This window comes from Lissotriton helveticus, chromosome 5_1 (genome assembly GCF_964261635.1).
Source record: "Lissotriton helveticus chromosome 5_1, aLisHel1.1, whole genome shotgun sequence".
Taxonomy (NCBI): Eukaryota; Metazoa; Chordata; class Amphibia; order Caudata; family Salamandridae; genus Lissotriton; species Lissotriton helveticus.
The window spans coordinates 134231232-134249089 of NC_136065.1; the positions used below are offsets into that span (position 1 = coordinate 134231232).

At 47.1% G+C, this 17858-nt stretch overlaps 1 protein-coding gene across 2 annotated transcripts in view; it reads right to left on the minus strand.

Annotated features, from left to right (window-relative positions):
- Positions 1–2497: 2497 nt before the first annotated feature.
- The window catches only part of CAMSAP1 (calmodulin regulated spectrin associated protein 1), a 491735-nt gene continuing 476374 nt past the window's right edge, over positions 2498–17858 (minus strand). For both annotated transcript variants that reach the window (XM_078641882.1, XM_078641883.1), the window contains 2 exons: positions 5822–5940; positions 2498–4612 (listed from right to left, as the gene is read on the minus strand). In XM_078641882.1, coding sequence (XP_078498008.1) covers positions 4310–4612; positions 5822–5940 — 422 coding nt within the window. In that variant the 3' untranslated portion in view covers positions 2498–4309. The remainder of the gene's footprint in view (positions 4613–5821; positions 5941–17858) is intronic.

Below are 17858 nucleotides of genomic sequence, written 5' to 3' on the forward strand. Positions count from 1 at the left end.
TATGGCTATGACAAATTCTTTCACTCCGACTAGTGACTGGACGGACAGTCTAGCGCAGTATTTTTACGAGAAGATCAAAGTCATTCAGGACTCCTTTAAAGATTTGCCCTTGGAAGTGAGACCTAACAGAATGACCCTTAGCGGGAGAAAAACTGCGCAGGGAGTGTCTTTGGTGCAATTTCCTCCTATCACATTGGAGAAATCCCTGGAGCTAGCAAGAGCCTTAAAATCGGTCTCCCCGTCAGATCCATGTCCAGCACGTGTACTGGTGTCAATATCGGAAGCTATTAATCCATCAGTCAACCGTGTGTTGAACACTTCACTGGCACAGGGGGAAATGCCAGAGAGTTGGAAGCAAGCCAAAATGCGTCCATTGGTAAAAAAATCTACCGCTGACCCTTTGATGGCTAGTAATTATCGACCAATTTCATTATTGCCATTTGTTTCCAAGGTTTTAGAGAAATACGTTAATACTGTTACCTCAGAGTTTATTGAGGTGAACAATATACTTCATCTGGATGGTGGAGGAAAAGCGGTTCTGGTACTATTGGATTTGTCGGCGGCCTTGGACACCGTGCCCCTACGACCAACTCCTGGAAAGACTCCGGGACTGTGGGATTGGTGGCACGGTGTTAAAATGGTTTAGCTCTTTCTTAAGTGGTCGCCGGCAAACAGTATGGTCACCCCCTTATTCAGCCCAAATGAATTCCATGAAGGTGGATGTTCCCCAGGGCTCGGTGTTGAGCCCCGTGTGGTTGAATATGTATATGACCCCGCTTGCGCTTTTGGCTGAACAACATGGAGCTAAAATAGTGCCTTATGCAGACGACACGTAACTTCTATTTACTTGTGAAAAGAACTGCGTGTTCAGAGGAAGCGAGATAAATAGCTGTCTAACAGAGGTTTTTAGCTGGCTACAGAGGAGACAACTGAAGTGTTAATCTGAAAAATCTGAAATTATCTTTTTTGGCTCTGACCTGAGCATTGAGTGGCGCATGTGGTGACCACAAGACATGTCCCTCACCTAAGTGTTCTGTTACCACAGTGAAGAACTTAGGGGTAAAGATGGATGCTGACATGTCTTTGAATACCCAAATTCAAACCGTGGGGGGGGGACGTGTTTTGGTCTTTTAAAAATGCTGAGAAAGTTTCTTCCCCTGCTCCCAGTTTCTCTCAGAAAGACGGTAGTTCAGGCCCTTATTACTTCTAGGTTGTACTATGCCAACATGCTGTATCTGGGCCTTCCCGAATATCTCATGAGTCGCCTACAGGTGATACAAAATTCGGCGGCTAGAGCTATTTTATTGACAAAACCCAGGGAACCCATGTCCCCTCACCTGAAATCCGTCAACTGGCTTCCAATGAGGAAGCAGGTGCAGTTCAAGGCCCTGACTCAGGCTTTTAAGGCCTTCCATAACTCTGGAGCTTATTATATTAGGAAGAGGATACAGCATTATGTCCCTAAACGTGAACTGAGGTCCACGGGGCAGTATCTGATGACCACCCCTAAATTCCTTCATTCGCGGAGGGGTGGAAGCTCGTTTCAAGTGCTAGCCACTCGTCTCTGGAATGATCTTCCTACGGCTCTCAGACAGACCAGCAGTTTAGGGGAGTTCAGGAGCAAATTGAAGACCTGGTTGTTTAGTAATTAGCGGCTGAGACAGCTTGTGTCCTCTCTGCCTGTTTCTTTGGGTCTTTTAGCGCCGGGACACTCTACGGAGTTACAATACAATTACAATAAAGGGTCTTCTTACAGTAAAAGCGAGACAGGAACCATACTTGTCATCGTTAAGGGCTGGGGACGTTACATACGCTATGGAGGTCTGCCCTGGAATATTTAGCATGTTATCAAGAACCTTTCGTAAATGGTTTCCGTTCCATCACCTATCACCCATGGACATTCTCCAACATTGAAGAAGGGAAGATCGAAGACACAAGGCCCCAAAGGGGCATGGATGACTCAAGGCTACGGGACCATGAGTTGCTTGACAGTTTCCTAAGTACGTGGGAGTGGAGAGATATCGGAAGTGATACTCTGATTAACAGTCTGATTTGGATACAGGAGTGGAGGGGAAACCATGAGGACCTTAAGCTCAAAATTAGAATACAAATCCGGAAGCCTTGTTGTTCTGTCTGAATCAAATGGTGGAGAAAAACAATCAAACAATGGAGTTGGAGCCCATACACATTGTCAACTGTGACTCAAAAAGAATTCTTCAAACAGCCAACAACTTTGTACGTCGGAGTCCAACACTAGATGGCAGGAGTATGCAGTGCATGTGTACCTGCAGCCACACAGGAGTTACATAATCATTCTCAAGTCTTAATTTGACAAAAAGTAACAGAGGCCAGGTAGAAATAACAAAACCCAAATTCAAACAAGTATCAGATTTTTACAGAGGGTAGTACAACTTCTGTTTTAAAATAGATATTAGGTAATGCCAGCTGTGATAATTGGATGAGGCGACGAGAATGAATGCCAACATTTAAAAAAAAATCCTTCATTATTGATTTTATTACATTTCAGTGCTTTCATAAAATAAATATGGTATATAATAGCAAACATACAGTGGTAAGAGGAGAGAAATGAGCACAAGCATGAAAAAGCATGATAACAGAAAAAAAATTACACTCAAATTTGTAGCACTTTAGAAATCAGAGCCATTATTTACAGACAGCTTGTTCTTCAAATTATATACAAGAACTGCAGCAACCTATGGTCAAGTACTTAAAAACTTGCTTGAGGTGGGGGAGGTGTAGAGAAAAATGCAACAGAAACCTTAAATTTCCTCTGGTTAGTGTTCAGTACAATTTTATGCGGGATTTTCTGTCTTATTTTCAAACGAACACAATGTTGCCTACGCCACTATTGTCATGAGAATGCAGTCTTCAGAGTTCAGATTCTTTTTGTACTATCCTACAGTTCCCTTTTCTGTACCAAGTGCATATGTCAAGTAACACTTTAAATAAAAGTAAACATGTGCAAACCGAAAAAAACTAAAAATAAAACAAAAATCTAATGAAGAAAAAACGTTTGTCAGAAATTTGGACAACTTCAAAATTGATGCTATAGTGGTGCTCTGCCAAAGTGCAAGAATGTGCTTGCAGAACCCGAAACACTGTTGCAGCACAAATTAAGACTGTGCTCTATAAGCAAAAAACAAAGATAACTGCACAAACAGCCCCGGCCATTGGAAAGTCTTGATTCTGCGATATTTTTGGGGGTCATAATCGAAAAATCTTCAATTTGAGGCCACATCAACTGAAATGCGATTCTGCGACATAAGAACAGGGTGTCTGAATGTAAAATGCTTGCTTGTTTTTAAATAGGAGATAAAAACAAATGATTCAGTAACTAAGAATACATAAATATCACATAGAAACAACAGTAAAAAAATATTTGAACAACGATGTGTGCACGCTTTGACAAGGTGCTTGTTCAACACCTAAAGACAAAAGACAACTGTGGGATTACACTTCATGACATCATAATCTAGTGAGTGCGGACAGTGACCTGCATTAGTGCATCATTACATATAAGTACCGTGCTCAGTGGACACGTTCAATGTCTAGCACAATCCGACTCTGGGGGAACGGCTCCTCCATGTCAGATGCACTGTCTGGGGCACAGGTACATCAACTTTGTGTTGGTATTCTTGGAGCTAGCCAGGACCACCCGTGACATTACATACCTCTTCATGATTTAATTAGGGCGATTTTAAGCCAAACATGGTTGACGCCCATCTCTTTAAGATCAGATTTTGCAATATTTTTTTGTGACAAGTGAATATAAAGTCAGTTTTGTTCAAAGCAGCATGGTTGGGGCTTCTCATTCCGTTATGGAAGCTTTACTATTGGCAGCAAGTATCTACGTTACAGTTTACCAAACCCTCCTCCTTGCCCCCATAATAAAACCAGTTCAAACAAAAACAAAATCAAAACTTTTTAAAACATGAGTGACCCGAAACTATTCAGAAGTTTAAAGATTGCCAGCTTATAAGAAGGACTGCAGCTGGAACGAAAATGTTCCTATTTCTTAGAGTTAGTTCTTCAAGTAAAAGGAAATGCACCGATTCCAGATCTTGCTGCACGCCCCGCCCCGCCCTCGCCCGCCTCCAGTCCTCAGTAGTTCGAGTGGTAGCGAAATAGCAGAAGAATCATCCACTGAAGACCGCGGAGTGGTCCTGCTCTTATGCGTTTTCATTGGTTCAAGTCTTTGCCAATGACTGAAGGTTCCGCACGTTCCGTACCGCATGAGGGACGCAGGACCGCGCGCTCTCCTGCTGACGTCACAGCCCCAAGCTCAGGGTCATTTCTGAGTCGGGGTTTTCTTTGGCACTGCGGGTCGCTTCGCTTGCCACAGGTGGTTGTGAATCGTGATAGCATCAACACTGACGGACATGGTTTTGGCTGGAATCACGGTGAACTGTTTTCTGTCCGAACTGTATTTGTAGAGTTTGTCTATCATTTTCCGGGTAATGTTCTTTGGCCCTGTCCCAGTGAGCTTGAACATTTCCTCGGATTCGGGGAAGTAGGAATAAAGTGCTCTAAACATGCAGCCCGCGTCCCGAAACAGAATGATGTAATGGTTGGCTTCACATCTCTCGAGTTCCTATTTTTAGGAAAAAAGAAACATTACACAAATGAGATTACACTTCATTGTATACCTGAATATACATCTAAGTTTAAACAAATTATCCAAAACTTCGAGATAAAGGTAATATTTTAACACACTTCACTGCTTAAAATACATCTATGAGACCATTTCTGGTCTTCCTGAAAGGGAACTTGAAAAGGGGCTCTTTCTTCCAGCAAAGTTGTTTTTGGAAACTAAGTGGGAAGGTGTTTGCAGGCAGAGCATCTCAGCATCCATTTAAAGAAAGACCGCGCTACCCTTTGTTTAGGTCAAGCCTGGGCAGCGCATGCGCTGCTCTGCGAGGCATGCTGTATTCAGGTAGGGAGTTGAAGCTCCACTCACTTCCTGCCCATATTTTTTATTGGCTTGTGTAATTGTCCACTGTAAACCGTGGCTGTTCATTGGTCAATAGGCTTAGTAGTCCCTCCTGGTCTCATTTTGTAACCTCCCATACGTGTGTTGTTACTCTGTGGCTTTAATTACAGCCTCCGAGTACTCTTTTCTCAAATAGCTTTGCCATATATAGCACAAACGCATTTGCAATGCAATAGGTCTCACATTTGCGAGAGTTTAAGCTATTGGCATTGAAAATGACAATTTCTTTTATGTGTTTAAAAACGAATAAAACACAAATAAAAGGCATTGTCAACTGCAATACTAATAGCTCATACTCTTGTAAATGCGAGACCTATTGCATGGAAAAGCTTGTTTAAACTTTATTTAGAGCTAGCCAATCTCCAGCCTTTTCAGTTCATGCAAAGGAGGCAGGCGGTTGCATAGACTGCAAGTTCTGTGGCAGTTTTAAAAAGTACATGTTTGGGAACCTACTGAATCATGTTAAAGTAACAAATTGTACAGACTGGCAGATTCTACCAAAAGAGTAGGCCTTGCCCTGGCACAGCTAATTGCATTCGTGTTTGGAAATGAGAAAATGTAAAGTGCATGCTGAGGTTAATGCATCAGCTTCTATAATTGGTCAAGCAAGTCGTATTGCTTAGGGCAAGCTATTCATTTCATAATGACCATACCTTTGACAGAGACTGATACCCTGACACTGGAGTTATTCTAGATGCAAAGCAGCTCACCAGGCACTATAATACCTACGTAATCCATGTGCGAAAATTACCCAGGCAACCCCAAGTTAAAAGTGCTCAATACACTTTCATTAGTCCAGGCTACACTCACCTCCAATATTGAATTTTTCTGTGACTCGTTTACTTTTCCAGCCAAACAACAGTGGGATATCGCATTGTGAATGATGGGCTTGTTCGACTTGCTGCTTGGTTCTTTATAAAGTTTTGGACCTAAAGAGTAGGAGGAGGAGAAATTAAAACATAAATCCATTTAATGAATGGCCACATTTTGATACCACAATTTGCAATCACTTTCTGGAAAAGTGCATTACAACAGAATAGACTAAAAGGTAACTGCAGTTGCATGGTCCCTAAAATTTCACTAAAACGTTGTATTGAGTTATAGACAATCCCATCTTTAACGTTGTGTCACTGGTCTGAGAAAGGAAGACCAGAAAAGACTCTGGTATTCTTGAGATCAAATACACCACTTACTACTGTATTCTGCCTTTATCATTACAAAATGCATACACACCATGGGAATATGTATGGGCCTTTGTATCACCCTATTACACTGCTGTATGCACACTTCAAGCCTCAGTTCCAAAAAGGTAGTCAAATGAAAACAGAATTCCGTACTGCACCTTAGATGGTAAGAAAGCTTGTCCGTTGTTGAGAACATAGGACAAACGCCCTACCAGTGTTCTATTTATCACAGGGACTCTCTCCTGATATCGCCTACTCCGTTAACTTAGAGCTTTTTAAAACAGACCATGAAGAGAAGAATAGTAAAATGTGGGAAATGAGTAGTGCCTCTAATTAACGAGAGCACCTTGCTAAATTCAACACATTCTTAAAGCCCACTCTGCCTCCACCAAACCCACCTGCTATTGAAATTCATGGGGAAAAACAAAACTAACCTAAATGCTGATCTGGCACCACACCCTGGTTGACTTGGTCATCGAAAATTGCTTCTTCCAATGATAAGCGCTAAAAAGTCCATTATCTCTTTTCAAAATCCATCAAGCCTATCATCAAATCTGCCTGTCCCTGCCAGGACTCTCAAAATACAATTTACAACATATTTCAAGAAAGCACTGTGTAAGAAATTGGGTAACAGGTTGTGGGGGTGGGGTAGACCATTCTCAAGCAGCAACCATAATTCTTCTTAGGGTGAAGTCACAAGCACACTGTAAATTAACCTGTGCTCAACCCTCAGGTAGTTTTGCACAGATCAGTCAGGCCTAACCCAGAGGCAATGCGCTAAGTATTTGTGCAACACTCAGCAGAACCAGAAATATTCGAATTTGAAGATTTTAGTAAAAATCGTGCAAAAAGTTGTAAAGTGTCAACTGTGGATATCTGGTTGTGCCAGACCGGGTCAAAGTCACAAGTTCAGGCCAACCACGATGGACCGCAAACCAGCTACAAGGACACAATTAGGCCCCCTGAACAGAGTACCTTTAATCCTGTTCGGAGTACCGTTGAGAGGCTCATCGTTGAATATGCGTTGCACAGCCGAAGTGTTGCATAGGTACTGCGATGCAGCAAGGCTGCAGTGGGAAGTCCTGTGTTGCCGTTGAGGATCCCATCGGCGAAGGGCTTGCAATATGAAGTCTGGCGTCAAGGATGCGTCATGCAGTCTGGTCCATGCATCAGTTTAGGAGCTGCAAGGCTGCGATACGAAGTCCAGCATCGAGGCTGCCGGTGATAAGAGATGCGGGGCCCTGTGCCGAGGATGTGTAACGGGAGCAGCGGTACCGATAAGGCAACGGGGCTGCGATGCAGTTCTTTGCAACAGTTCCGATACCTGAAGCAGCAGCAGCGATGCGTCAGCTCTGCTCGAGATTTGTGCCGTGCAACAGAGGAGATGCATCTGATCCATTGGATCCAGAGGTTTGCAAGCACCAAGGGTCCAGGACTGGCGTGGCGCCACTTGGTAGGGAAGACTCACATATGTCATAGTTCAGATGCAGAGGCAAGGTTGTTGGATGTCCGTTGTGTCCCTGAGGCTTCGGATCAGGAGGCCAGCCAACTAGCCATTGGAGTCACTCTGGGGTTCATTCTGGGTTTAAGAGCTTCATGTCCATTCCTTCTCACACAGGCACGAGGGCAGAAGATCAGCACAGCAAGGCAGCAGTCTAACAGAGTGGCAGTCCTTCAGCAGCCCAGTAGTCCTTAGCAGAGTAGCTACAGGTTTAGAAGTGTACTGAAGAGATGGTGGTTGAGGTCCTTTATTTATACCTAGGTGTGCCTTTGATGGAGTAGTTTCTGTCCTGTAACTCCAGTTCTGTAGTAGGGGTATCTCAGTTATAGTCATAATCTAGTGAATAGTCCCGCTCATGAGCGTGGACCCCGCAGCAATCAAAAATAATCTCTTAAGCTGTCTAAAAATGCAGTCCTACAAGACACTTAAGAGACAATTTAAAGACAGATAATGCAGCCTATATCCACAGGCTGTGCTGTTTGTGGTTTTGGTGTAATGTGTAGTTGAAGTGCTGGACAGTATAGCCTGTGGATATAGGCTGCATTATCTGTCTTTAAATTGTCTCTTAAGTGTCTTGCAGGACTGCATTTTTAGACAGCTTAAGAGATTATTTTTGATTGCTGCGGGGTCCTACTTCTGTAGTAGGGGAATCTCTGTTATAGTCATAATCTAGTGAATAGTCCCACTCATGAGCGTGGACCCCGGAGCAATCCAAAATAATCTCTTAAGCTGTCTAAAAATGCAGTCTTGCAAGACACTTAAGAGAGAATTTAAAGACAGATAATGCAGCCTATATCCACAGGCTACACTGTCCAGCACTTCAACTAGACATTCCACCAAAACCACAAACCGCACAGCCTGCCAAGTTTTCTTCATAGAGAAAAACTTCCCCTTTACCAACAAAGCCTCTGGAATGATAGAGAGGAAGGGGAGGACAGACAAGCCCCATAGGCTGCAATTATGTGGCTCAAAAAGGGATACCGTGCCTTTAAGAAAACTTTCCAGAACTTTCCTGGTATCCCAGAATGCTCAGCAGGTCCCATTTACTTTCAGTTCTTTTTGAAGGCGTATAACGCTAGACCTGTCGCATTTCGACCATGAACATCTTTCTCCACCGGGGAGGAGGGCGGGCGCTTATGACTATAACAGAGATACCCCTACAGAACTGGAGTTACAGGACAGAAACGACTCCTTCTGTAGTAGGGGATCTCTGTGTATAGTCATAATCTAGTGAATAGAATGGCAAGCCCATCCCCCACACCAAAGCGGCGGTGGAGAAAAAGAAGTACAACACCACTACTGTGCGAACAGATTTCGCAGCGAAGCATGCCCAACCTGAGCGTCTGCCCTGGCATCAGTGTCCAGACAGTAATGCTTAGCAAAGGTATGGACCGACTTCCAAGTGGCCGCCCTGCAGATTTCTGCAATGGGAACATTACGTAACAAAGCAGTCGTGGCAGTTTGCCCCTGGTGGAATGAGCCTTAGGTTTACCCCCTAAGATCTTATCAGCCTTTTGATAACACAATTGTATACAGGACACAATCCACCCCGAAATGGACTGTTTTGAGGTAGCAAGACCTGTCCTGACTGACCCATAATTGATAAACAATTGGTCTGACCTACGAATATCCTTGGTTTTATCCAGATACAATTTCAACACCCTCCTGACATCCAGGGAATGTAGAGACCGCTGGAGAGGAGGGATTCTGAAAAAACATAGGTAAAGTTATGGTCTGGTTAACATGCAAACCAGAAATAACCTTAGGAAGAAATTTAGGGTAAGTACGCATAACAACCTTAGCAGCATGAAATACAGTATAAGGTTCTTGGCAACATAACGCCTGAATTTCACTCACCCTGCGCGCCGATGTAATGGCCACGAGGAACGCCGCCTTCCAGGACAGGTGCTGCAACGAAGCCTTATGAATAGGTTCAAAAGGTTCCTTCATCAATCTGGACAGCACCACATTTAATTCCCATGAAGGCGAAGGAAGACGAACAGAGGGAAACACTTTCTTCAAGCCTTCCAAAAAATCTTTGATCACAGCGATCTGGAAGAAGGAGGTCTGTGAAGGGCATTTCCTGTAGGCAGTCAGCGCAGCCAGCCAGCAGTCAGCGCAGCGAGATGAACCTTAATGGAATGAAAATTAAGGCCAGACTGCGCCAAATGTAAAAGTTCCGGAAGGATGACATCTTCCTTACATTCTTGGACTTGCACCAGATGCAAAATCTCTTCCACTTGTACGCATAAGAAGTCCTAGTGGATCTTGGCTTCCTTCAGTATGTCCATACAATCTGCAGGGAGATTCAAATGGCCATATTGCACTATCCCAGGACCCATGCCGCCAAAATCAAAGACGAGAGATTGGGGTGCACCATCTGCCCCCCGAACTTCGTGAGAAGGTCCTGCCGGCACGGCAGTCTAATGTGAGGAAGGAGAGACCGGTGAAGCAGGTCCGTGAACCACCACTGCCTGGGCCATTCCGGGGCAATCAGGATCATCCACGCCCTGGAATGGGCCAGCTTGAGTAGCACCGCCGGAATCAGGGGAATGGGTGGAAAAGCGTACAGAAAGCTGTTCGACCAGTTGATCCATAACGCATTCCCCAGCGTTCCCTGCTGGTAGTACCTGGATGCGAAGCCCCCCTGCTTGTTGAGGTAATACATCGTGGTCGTATTGTCCGTCTGTACAAGCAGAGAGTTGGTCTGGGAGGACGGATGAAAGGCCTTCAGTGCCAAGTGAACAGCTCTGAGTTCCAGAAAATTGATGTGGTAAGTGGGCTCCGTCTGGGACCACGTTCCCTGGAATGCGCTCCCCAGCCGTGGAGAGAAGCATCCGTCACAATAGTCTGAGTGGGAATGTCCTTGTGGAAGGGAACCCCCTTGAGGAGATTCTCCGCTGAACACCACCATTTCAGAGACTGTAGAGAATGCAGAGACAGTCGTATCTTGTCCCAGTTTCCCCTCCTCTGGTCCCACTGATCCTCCAGACATCCCTGCAGCGGTCTCATGTGTAGCCGTGAGGCAGATACAGGAGGCCATCGACCCCAGTAGAGAAGACACCGTCCTCGCTGTCGTAGATGGAGCGGTCATAAGAGCCTGAGCCTTCCGAAGGAGTGATAAACGTCTTTCCTCCGAAGGAGACACGCTTGCTGACAGCATATTGATGGAGGCTCCCAAGTACTGTAGGCATTGGACCGGAGTCGGGACAGACTTGGACATGTTGATGTGCAACCCCAGCTTGTTCAAGAGAACAGACGTCTTCTGGAAGTGTGCTTGAGCTTCCGAGAAGGAGGATGCCTTGATCAACCAATCGTCCAGGTACGGGTAGACAAACACCTTGTTCTTTGTCAGGTGTGCCGCTACCACTGCCATGCATTTGGAAAAGGTCCTGGGCGCAGACTTCAGCCCGAACGGTAACACTGTGTATTGATAGTGATTGGCGCCGACTTGGAATCGCAGGAACTTCCGGTGTTTCTGTGCAATGGGCACATGGAAGTATGCATCCTGTAGGTTTATCGCGCACAGCCAGTCTCCCCTTTGCAGTTGAGGGTAAATCTGGTGCAAAGACAGCATGCAAAAATTTTCTCTGCGAATCCACTTGTTTGCTTGTCGCAAACCCAGAATAGGCCTTACTCGTTCTTGTCCTTTTTGCGGACCCGAAAGAGCCATGAGTATAGACCTTTTCTCCTTTGAGACAGAGGGACGTCTTTTATCGCCCTTTTCCTTAACAGGGTAATCGGCCTCCGCCTGGAGCTCGCACAGCTGAAACTGCGAGCAAACCGGTGGAATTGCTGGAGGCGGGCTGGTGAACCGAAGACTGTATCCATTGCAAACAATATTCAGCACCCACTTGTCCTGAGTAATTTTTCTCCACTCTGCCAGAAAATATTGAACGCTTCCCCCACCGGAGTGGGTAACGGATGACGGGGAAGTAATCGCTCAGGGTCGCGGTGGCAGACTGCTGACCACCCCTGCCCCTCTGACGTTTCTGGAAGGGCTTCCTCTGGAACTGCTGCTGCTGCTGTACAGACTGTTGACCTCGCCCTCTGCCCTGTGCCCCATGCCGTCTTTTGGAACGGGCGGTAGTTCTTCTGGTCCTTGGGCTTCTCCAAGCCCACAGCCGTCAGAGTCTCTGCCTCTGCCTTCATGTGGGCCATCTCATCGTCGGCGTGTTTCCTGAATAGGGTCTCTCCCGAGAAAGGCAGGTTGGCCACCCTCTGCTGGGCTTCAGTGACGTCAATCTGAGCCAAGCGTGGCGCCTCTGATTAACTCCATGGCAGTATCCGTGGACCGCCAGGAGCGACGAGTCTGCAGCTGCGCTGATCAGCTGGTTCGACACCAGCAATCCCTCATTCAGGATCTCCATAAAATCCTCCTTTTCCCGTGGGAGGAGGTCGGCGAACTGTTGGAGGGACTCCCACAGCGCCCGATAATAGCGCCCCAACAGCGCAGATGCACTGGCAGCATTCATGGAGGTAGCGGCCGTCCCGCACACCTTTCTGCCCTGAGACCAACCAGCGACTCTCCTTGTCCGGAGGCACATTTGAGGACGGGGTGGTGGCATGTTGCTTCCTCGCCACTGTCACAATTACGGAATCCGGGGCTGGATCCAATCGGAGGAAAGCCGGGTCCGCATCAGGAGCCTTGTATTTCTTTTGCAGCCTGGAGGGGGCTGCTTTCGCCACCGCTGGAGCAAGGAAGAGCTCCATGGCGGGTTCCACTAATCCAGGCACCAAGGGCAACAGAGGCCTAGACAGGTGCTGCTTGTGGAGAGTCTCAAATATTACGGAGGTCGTAGGCGTGGGCACAGTCAGTTGGATGCCCAGCTTGCTCGCACCCCTCAACAAGACTTCCTGAAAGGAGACCACGTCGTCCACAGGGGATACCCTCGTCTGAGGGGATTCTGAAAGAGTTGGCGAATAGTCTCTTGCGCTGGACGAATCTGTGCTGTACCTAGACCGACCCTTCCTACGGTGTCGTCTGGATTTCGTCGATGAGCGACGGCGACTCCTGGATCTCCCTCTCCGTCCGGAGGGAGATCTAGGTCTTCTAGGCCTTAGGCGTTCCACGGGTGCTTGGGGCGGAGCCTGCGGTGGTGGCCTGACCTCGGCCGAGGTGCCCCCTTAGGCGGCGTAGGGAGGTGAGTCAGTGAGGCCGACCTCGGAGGTGGCGGTCCATGTGGAGGAACAGGAGGGGTGGTGGCGAAGGAGTTTGCGGCGGCGGCTCCTTAGGCAGTGGAGGAGGAGGAGTAGGTGACTTCGGCTTGGGGGGCGAGAACACCACAGACTACACCGAGCCCGGTGACTCCCTCATCTTCCTTGGCGTAGGTGATCGAGAGGCAGCGCCCCCTGTCGGTGACCGACGTCGCCGTCGTGCCCCGGAGGATCTGGAAGGACTCCTGGCTCCAGAACGTCTCCTGGAGGATGATCTCTTCCTCTTAGGCGCCGAGCGCCTCTTCGGCATCGACGAACGCCTCCTCGACGCCGATGAACGTCGTCTCGGCGTCGATGACCTATGCCTCGACGACAGGCTTCGCCGCCTCGACGCTGATGATCTGCTGCGCCTTGACGTCGAATGTGTCCTTCTCGACGCCGATCGCAGAGTCGACGTCTAGGGCGAACAGCGGTGTTGCCTCGACGGCGAGCGCCGACGCCGTCTGGAATCCTTACGACGTCGAAGTGTCGACGACGATAAGGACGTCTTCGGCGGCGACCTCGACGGCGGTCTCGTCAGTCCCCTCGACGACAAACGTTGACGTCGCCTCGACCAAGAGCCCTGGGGAGACGGGGAGCAGATCGCCGTCATGCCTCTCGACGCCGTCTATGCCATCGACGTCGACGGAGAACAGCGACACTTTGTGGCCTTCTTGAAGCCGGGGAGCCCCCCCAGAGGCCTCAGCATGGGCGGAGGAAGCAGATCCAGCATGCCCAGACCCACCTTGACTTTGCAGCCTTCTTTCCTCCAGTCCTTGGAGCCTGATCTTCTTTCTGTCTCTCAGGGTCCTGGTGGAGAAGGTCTGGCAAATCTCACACTTCTGAGGGAAATGAGTAGAAGGGAGGCACAGGATACAACACAGGGTGTGGGTCCGACTTGGCCTTCTTCCTGGAGCACTCCGGGCATTTATCAAACAATGCTGGCATTTTTGACAAAAAAGGAATGCTCAAAATACTAGAAAAGAGGGCACCAAAACACGTAGAGTGTAAACACTCACACACTTAAAAAGTGCAAAATTCTTACAATAAACCCAAAAAAGGGAGAGCTCAATGCTCCAGGGTCCTGCTAGCAGAAGCCGGAAAAAAGAACTGAAAGTAAATGGGACCTGCTGAGCATTCTGGGATACCAGGAAAGTTCTGGAAAGTTTTCTTAAAGGCACGGTATCCCTTTTTGAGCCACATAATGGCAGCCTATGGGGCTTGTCTGTCCTCCCTTTCCTCTCTATCATTCCAGAGGCTTTGTTGGTAAAGGGGAAGTTTTTCTCTATGAAGAAAACTTGGCAGGCTGTGCGGTTTGTGGTTTTGGTGGAATGTCTAGTTGAAGTGCTGGACAGTGTAGCCTGTGGATATAGGCTGCATTATCTGTCTTTAAATTCTCTCTTAAGTGTCTTGCAGGACTGCATTTTTAGACAGCTTAAGAGATTATTTTTGATTGCTCCGGGGTCCACGCTCATGAGTGGGACTATTCACTAGATTATGACTATAACAGAGATTCCCCTACTACAGAAGTAGGGGATAATTTTCTAGAGGTTTACCTTTGACACCCGAAGACATTCTGCCATCCCTGCCCTGGCTCCAGACTTCGGGGGTATGCATACCTTTGTTTGGAGGCAGTACACAGCCTATTCAAGTGTAAGTAGGGCCAGCCCCTCCCTCCCATCCTGTCCCTAATGGCCCATACAGGCTCACCTATGCTCTTTTATGTGTGGCTGTCTAGGAGAAATACACAAAGCTCAACTGTCAGCTCATGTGACCCAGAAACAAGCTACAGACCTAGTGGCGAAGGCCAGAAAATTCTAACTTTCTAAAGTGGGATTTCCAAAATTGTAATTTAAAATCAGACTTCACCATAAGTTAGGATTTTTCATTACAATTCCAAAGAGACTACAATTTAACTGGTTACCTGACCCCATTTGGAAATTATAGCGAATTAAATGTAATAAGGTAGCTCCAATGTTATCCTATGGGAGGTTTAAGCCTTGCAGTAGTGAAAAAGAAATGTAGTCGTTTATCAATTACAGGACAGGTAAAACTTAAAAGTATGTGCTTTCAGTGATTTAAATACACAGCACTCTGCCCTCTGGGCTGCCCAGGATCTAATCTAGGGGTGGTTTATATGTGTTAAAAAGGAAGGTTTAGGCCTGGCAAAAGGTTTATTTTGCTGGGTCAAAATGACAGTGTAAAACTGCACACACAGGCTGCAATGGCAGGTCTGAGGCATGTTTAAAGTGCTACGTAAGTGTGTGGCACAATAAGTGCTGTTGGCCCATTTGAATGTAGGGTAACTGTTGGGGGGGGCAGGGATTGAAATAGTGGTTTGTTTTATAGTATTAGTAGTACTATTTTACGTGACAGTGTAACTTTGGTTTAGTTGGAGAGCATGCAGAGGGGTGAAGTACAAGCACTTTGGTAGGATACACGAGTGGTTATCAAGGAAGAGGTTGGAGGGGGGAGTCAAGGTTGATGAGTGATACTGTATTGATTATTTAGGTATTTTTATTGTGTTTAATAAGCTCACAATGAGCAGCCGGTTGAACTGTTTTCATTGTTTCGGAGACCCCTGATGAAGAGCTTAGGCTCAAAATGCATTGGGCATAATAAAATGAGTCTATCTTGGTGTATGATTGACCTGCACGTGCCATTTGTGAAAGCCTGGATGGGCACACAAGAGGTGATTGAAAATGTTTAATACAGAATGAAGGTGCAATCAAACTGTCTCTGTAGTGATTGTACAAACAGAAATGAAGAAAGAAGATTTTGGAATATCTTTGGATTACAGTGGCTAAAATATGGATAACTAATGAGGAAAAAAACAAATGGGAAGAAGCATCCCTTTTTCAGAAGTGCGACAGGTGGGGACTCGAGAGAGGTGCCCTTTATTATACTTTGTTGGCCCATTAGTAGCATTTAAATTTACAGGACCTGAGCACATGTAGTGCCACTTTACCAGGAATCTGCAAGTAAATTAAATATGCCAATTGGGGATAAGCCAATGTTACCCTGTTTTAAGGAGGGCACACAGGCAATTTAGCACTAGATGGCAGTGGTAAAATGTGCAGAGGTCTAAGGAAGTATAAACAAGATCAGCACAAAAATGGAGGAGGAAGCAAAAATGCTTAGGGGAAAGGCCACCCTAAGGCTGGCAGGTCTAAAACACTGGGTTAAACATTCCATCACAGCGTCCCAGGGGAGCCCTGGATCAAGCCCGCCCCAGGGGAGCAGTGAGTCAAGCCCGCCCCAGGGGAGCACTAGGTTAAGCACACCCCAGGAGAGCACTGTATATAATCATCCCATTCATCATTAAGCCCATCATCTGATAGTTTTCCTTTGAATTCTGTCAGAAGCAGGTCTTCCAGCGCTGCAGGTCTCCCGGACTTTGCTATGCACCTCTGCAGCCTTTGACCTGCCTTGTGCTTGGGATGCCTGCCTTTAGGTTCAGCAAATACTGTACTGCATTGCCGTGCCTATATACTCTTCTTTTTCTGTGTCACCCCTTTCACCTCTGTACATTATATTACTGTGTAGCCTGCCATGTACACCACACTTTTGGAACCGATCACTCCGTTGCTGCTCGTGTTCCCGACACCAAGAACCCCGCCCCCTCAGTGGACCTACTTAATGGAGACTGCAGTGACAAGGGACCATCTATGCTACCTAGACATTATACCTTTACCGGACTCACCGGGATAGTATTGTGCTGCACCTTACTACTTTGCTTTTACAAGTTATGTATACGTGCTTTGACTTGCATTTAACTGATTTATAAAGAACTTTACTTACTGTAAAGCGCTCGGATATCCGCAAGGGTCTTGTACGCGCTCTATAAAACTTTCTAAATAAAGGTAAGCCTGTCTGCGCCCATCCATGCCTAGACCGCACCCACTGCCAGGAAGCTTGGTCACACGGCCACCCTCTGATACTCCTATCTAGCTTCCGGGCGCTTCAACAACAACTGCTGCATCATCGCTCCACGATCAACCAAAGGGCCCTTCAACTGCTGCCACTACCGCTTTACATCCAACACAGGAACCCACGCTGCTTGTGACCCTCCGACCTCTGTCGCCCCTCAACAGATCCAGTCCATGCTGCTCAAGGTCCGTTCCCTCTGTAAACACGTCACAGAAATCTGGGACACCATCACCACCCTCACCCCAACGTGATTTTCATCACGAGACCTGGCTCAACCCATCCTCAAACCCAAACATTGCGACCGCAGCACCCTTTGGCTACAAGGTGACACACAGAGACTGCACAAAGACGCACTGAGAAGGCATCACCATCATTCTCAAGGAAACCCTCCGATGCACCACCATTGAAGATGACACCACAAAAACACCTAAACTTCCAAATCCACACCAACGCAAAGAAAACCAGATGAATCCTCTCCTACAGACCCCCAGGTCCCCGCACCAGCTTCTGCAATGCTATCTCCAAATTCATCTCCCCTCTAGCAATCAACTCCAAGCGCTATATCTTCCTCTGCAACCTCAACTTCCAATCTCGACGACCCGAAAGACACAGAATCCACCAACCTCCTGGAAAGCTTGAGCAACACTGGCCTCATGCAGCAGTTCACCAACTTCACACACAGCGCAGGACACACACTGGACTTCATCTTCGCATCCAGTGACAGAGTCAAGTCCAGCCATGTCACAGAACTAACCTGTAACGACCACAGCATCGTCCACTTCACCAATGCAGGCCCCCCCGGACTCCATCTGCAAGCCCCTCAGCTCCTCCCGTCGCAGATGGAACAAAGTCACAGAAACCCAGTGAAAAACCACCCTCAACACCACCAGGTCCAACACCACCAGCGACCTTGGAACTGGCTGTGCAGAACTTCTCCGACTGAATCTCCAAGTGTGCCGACACAGTTGCCCTATTAAAACGTCTAGCACCAGCAGGTCCTGCAAACACGTCAGTCTGTTCACCGCAGTACTCTGGT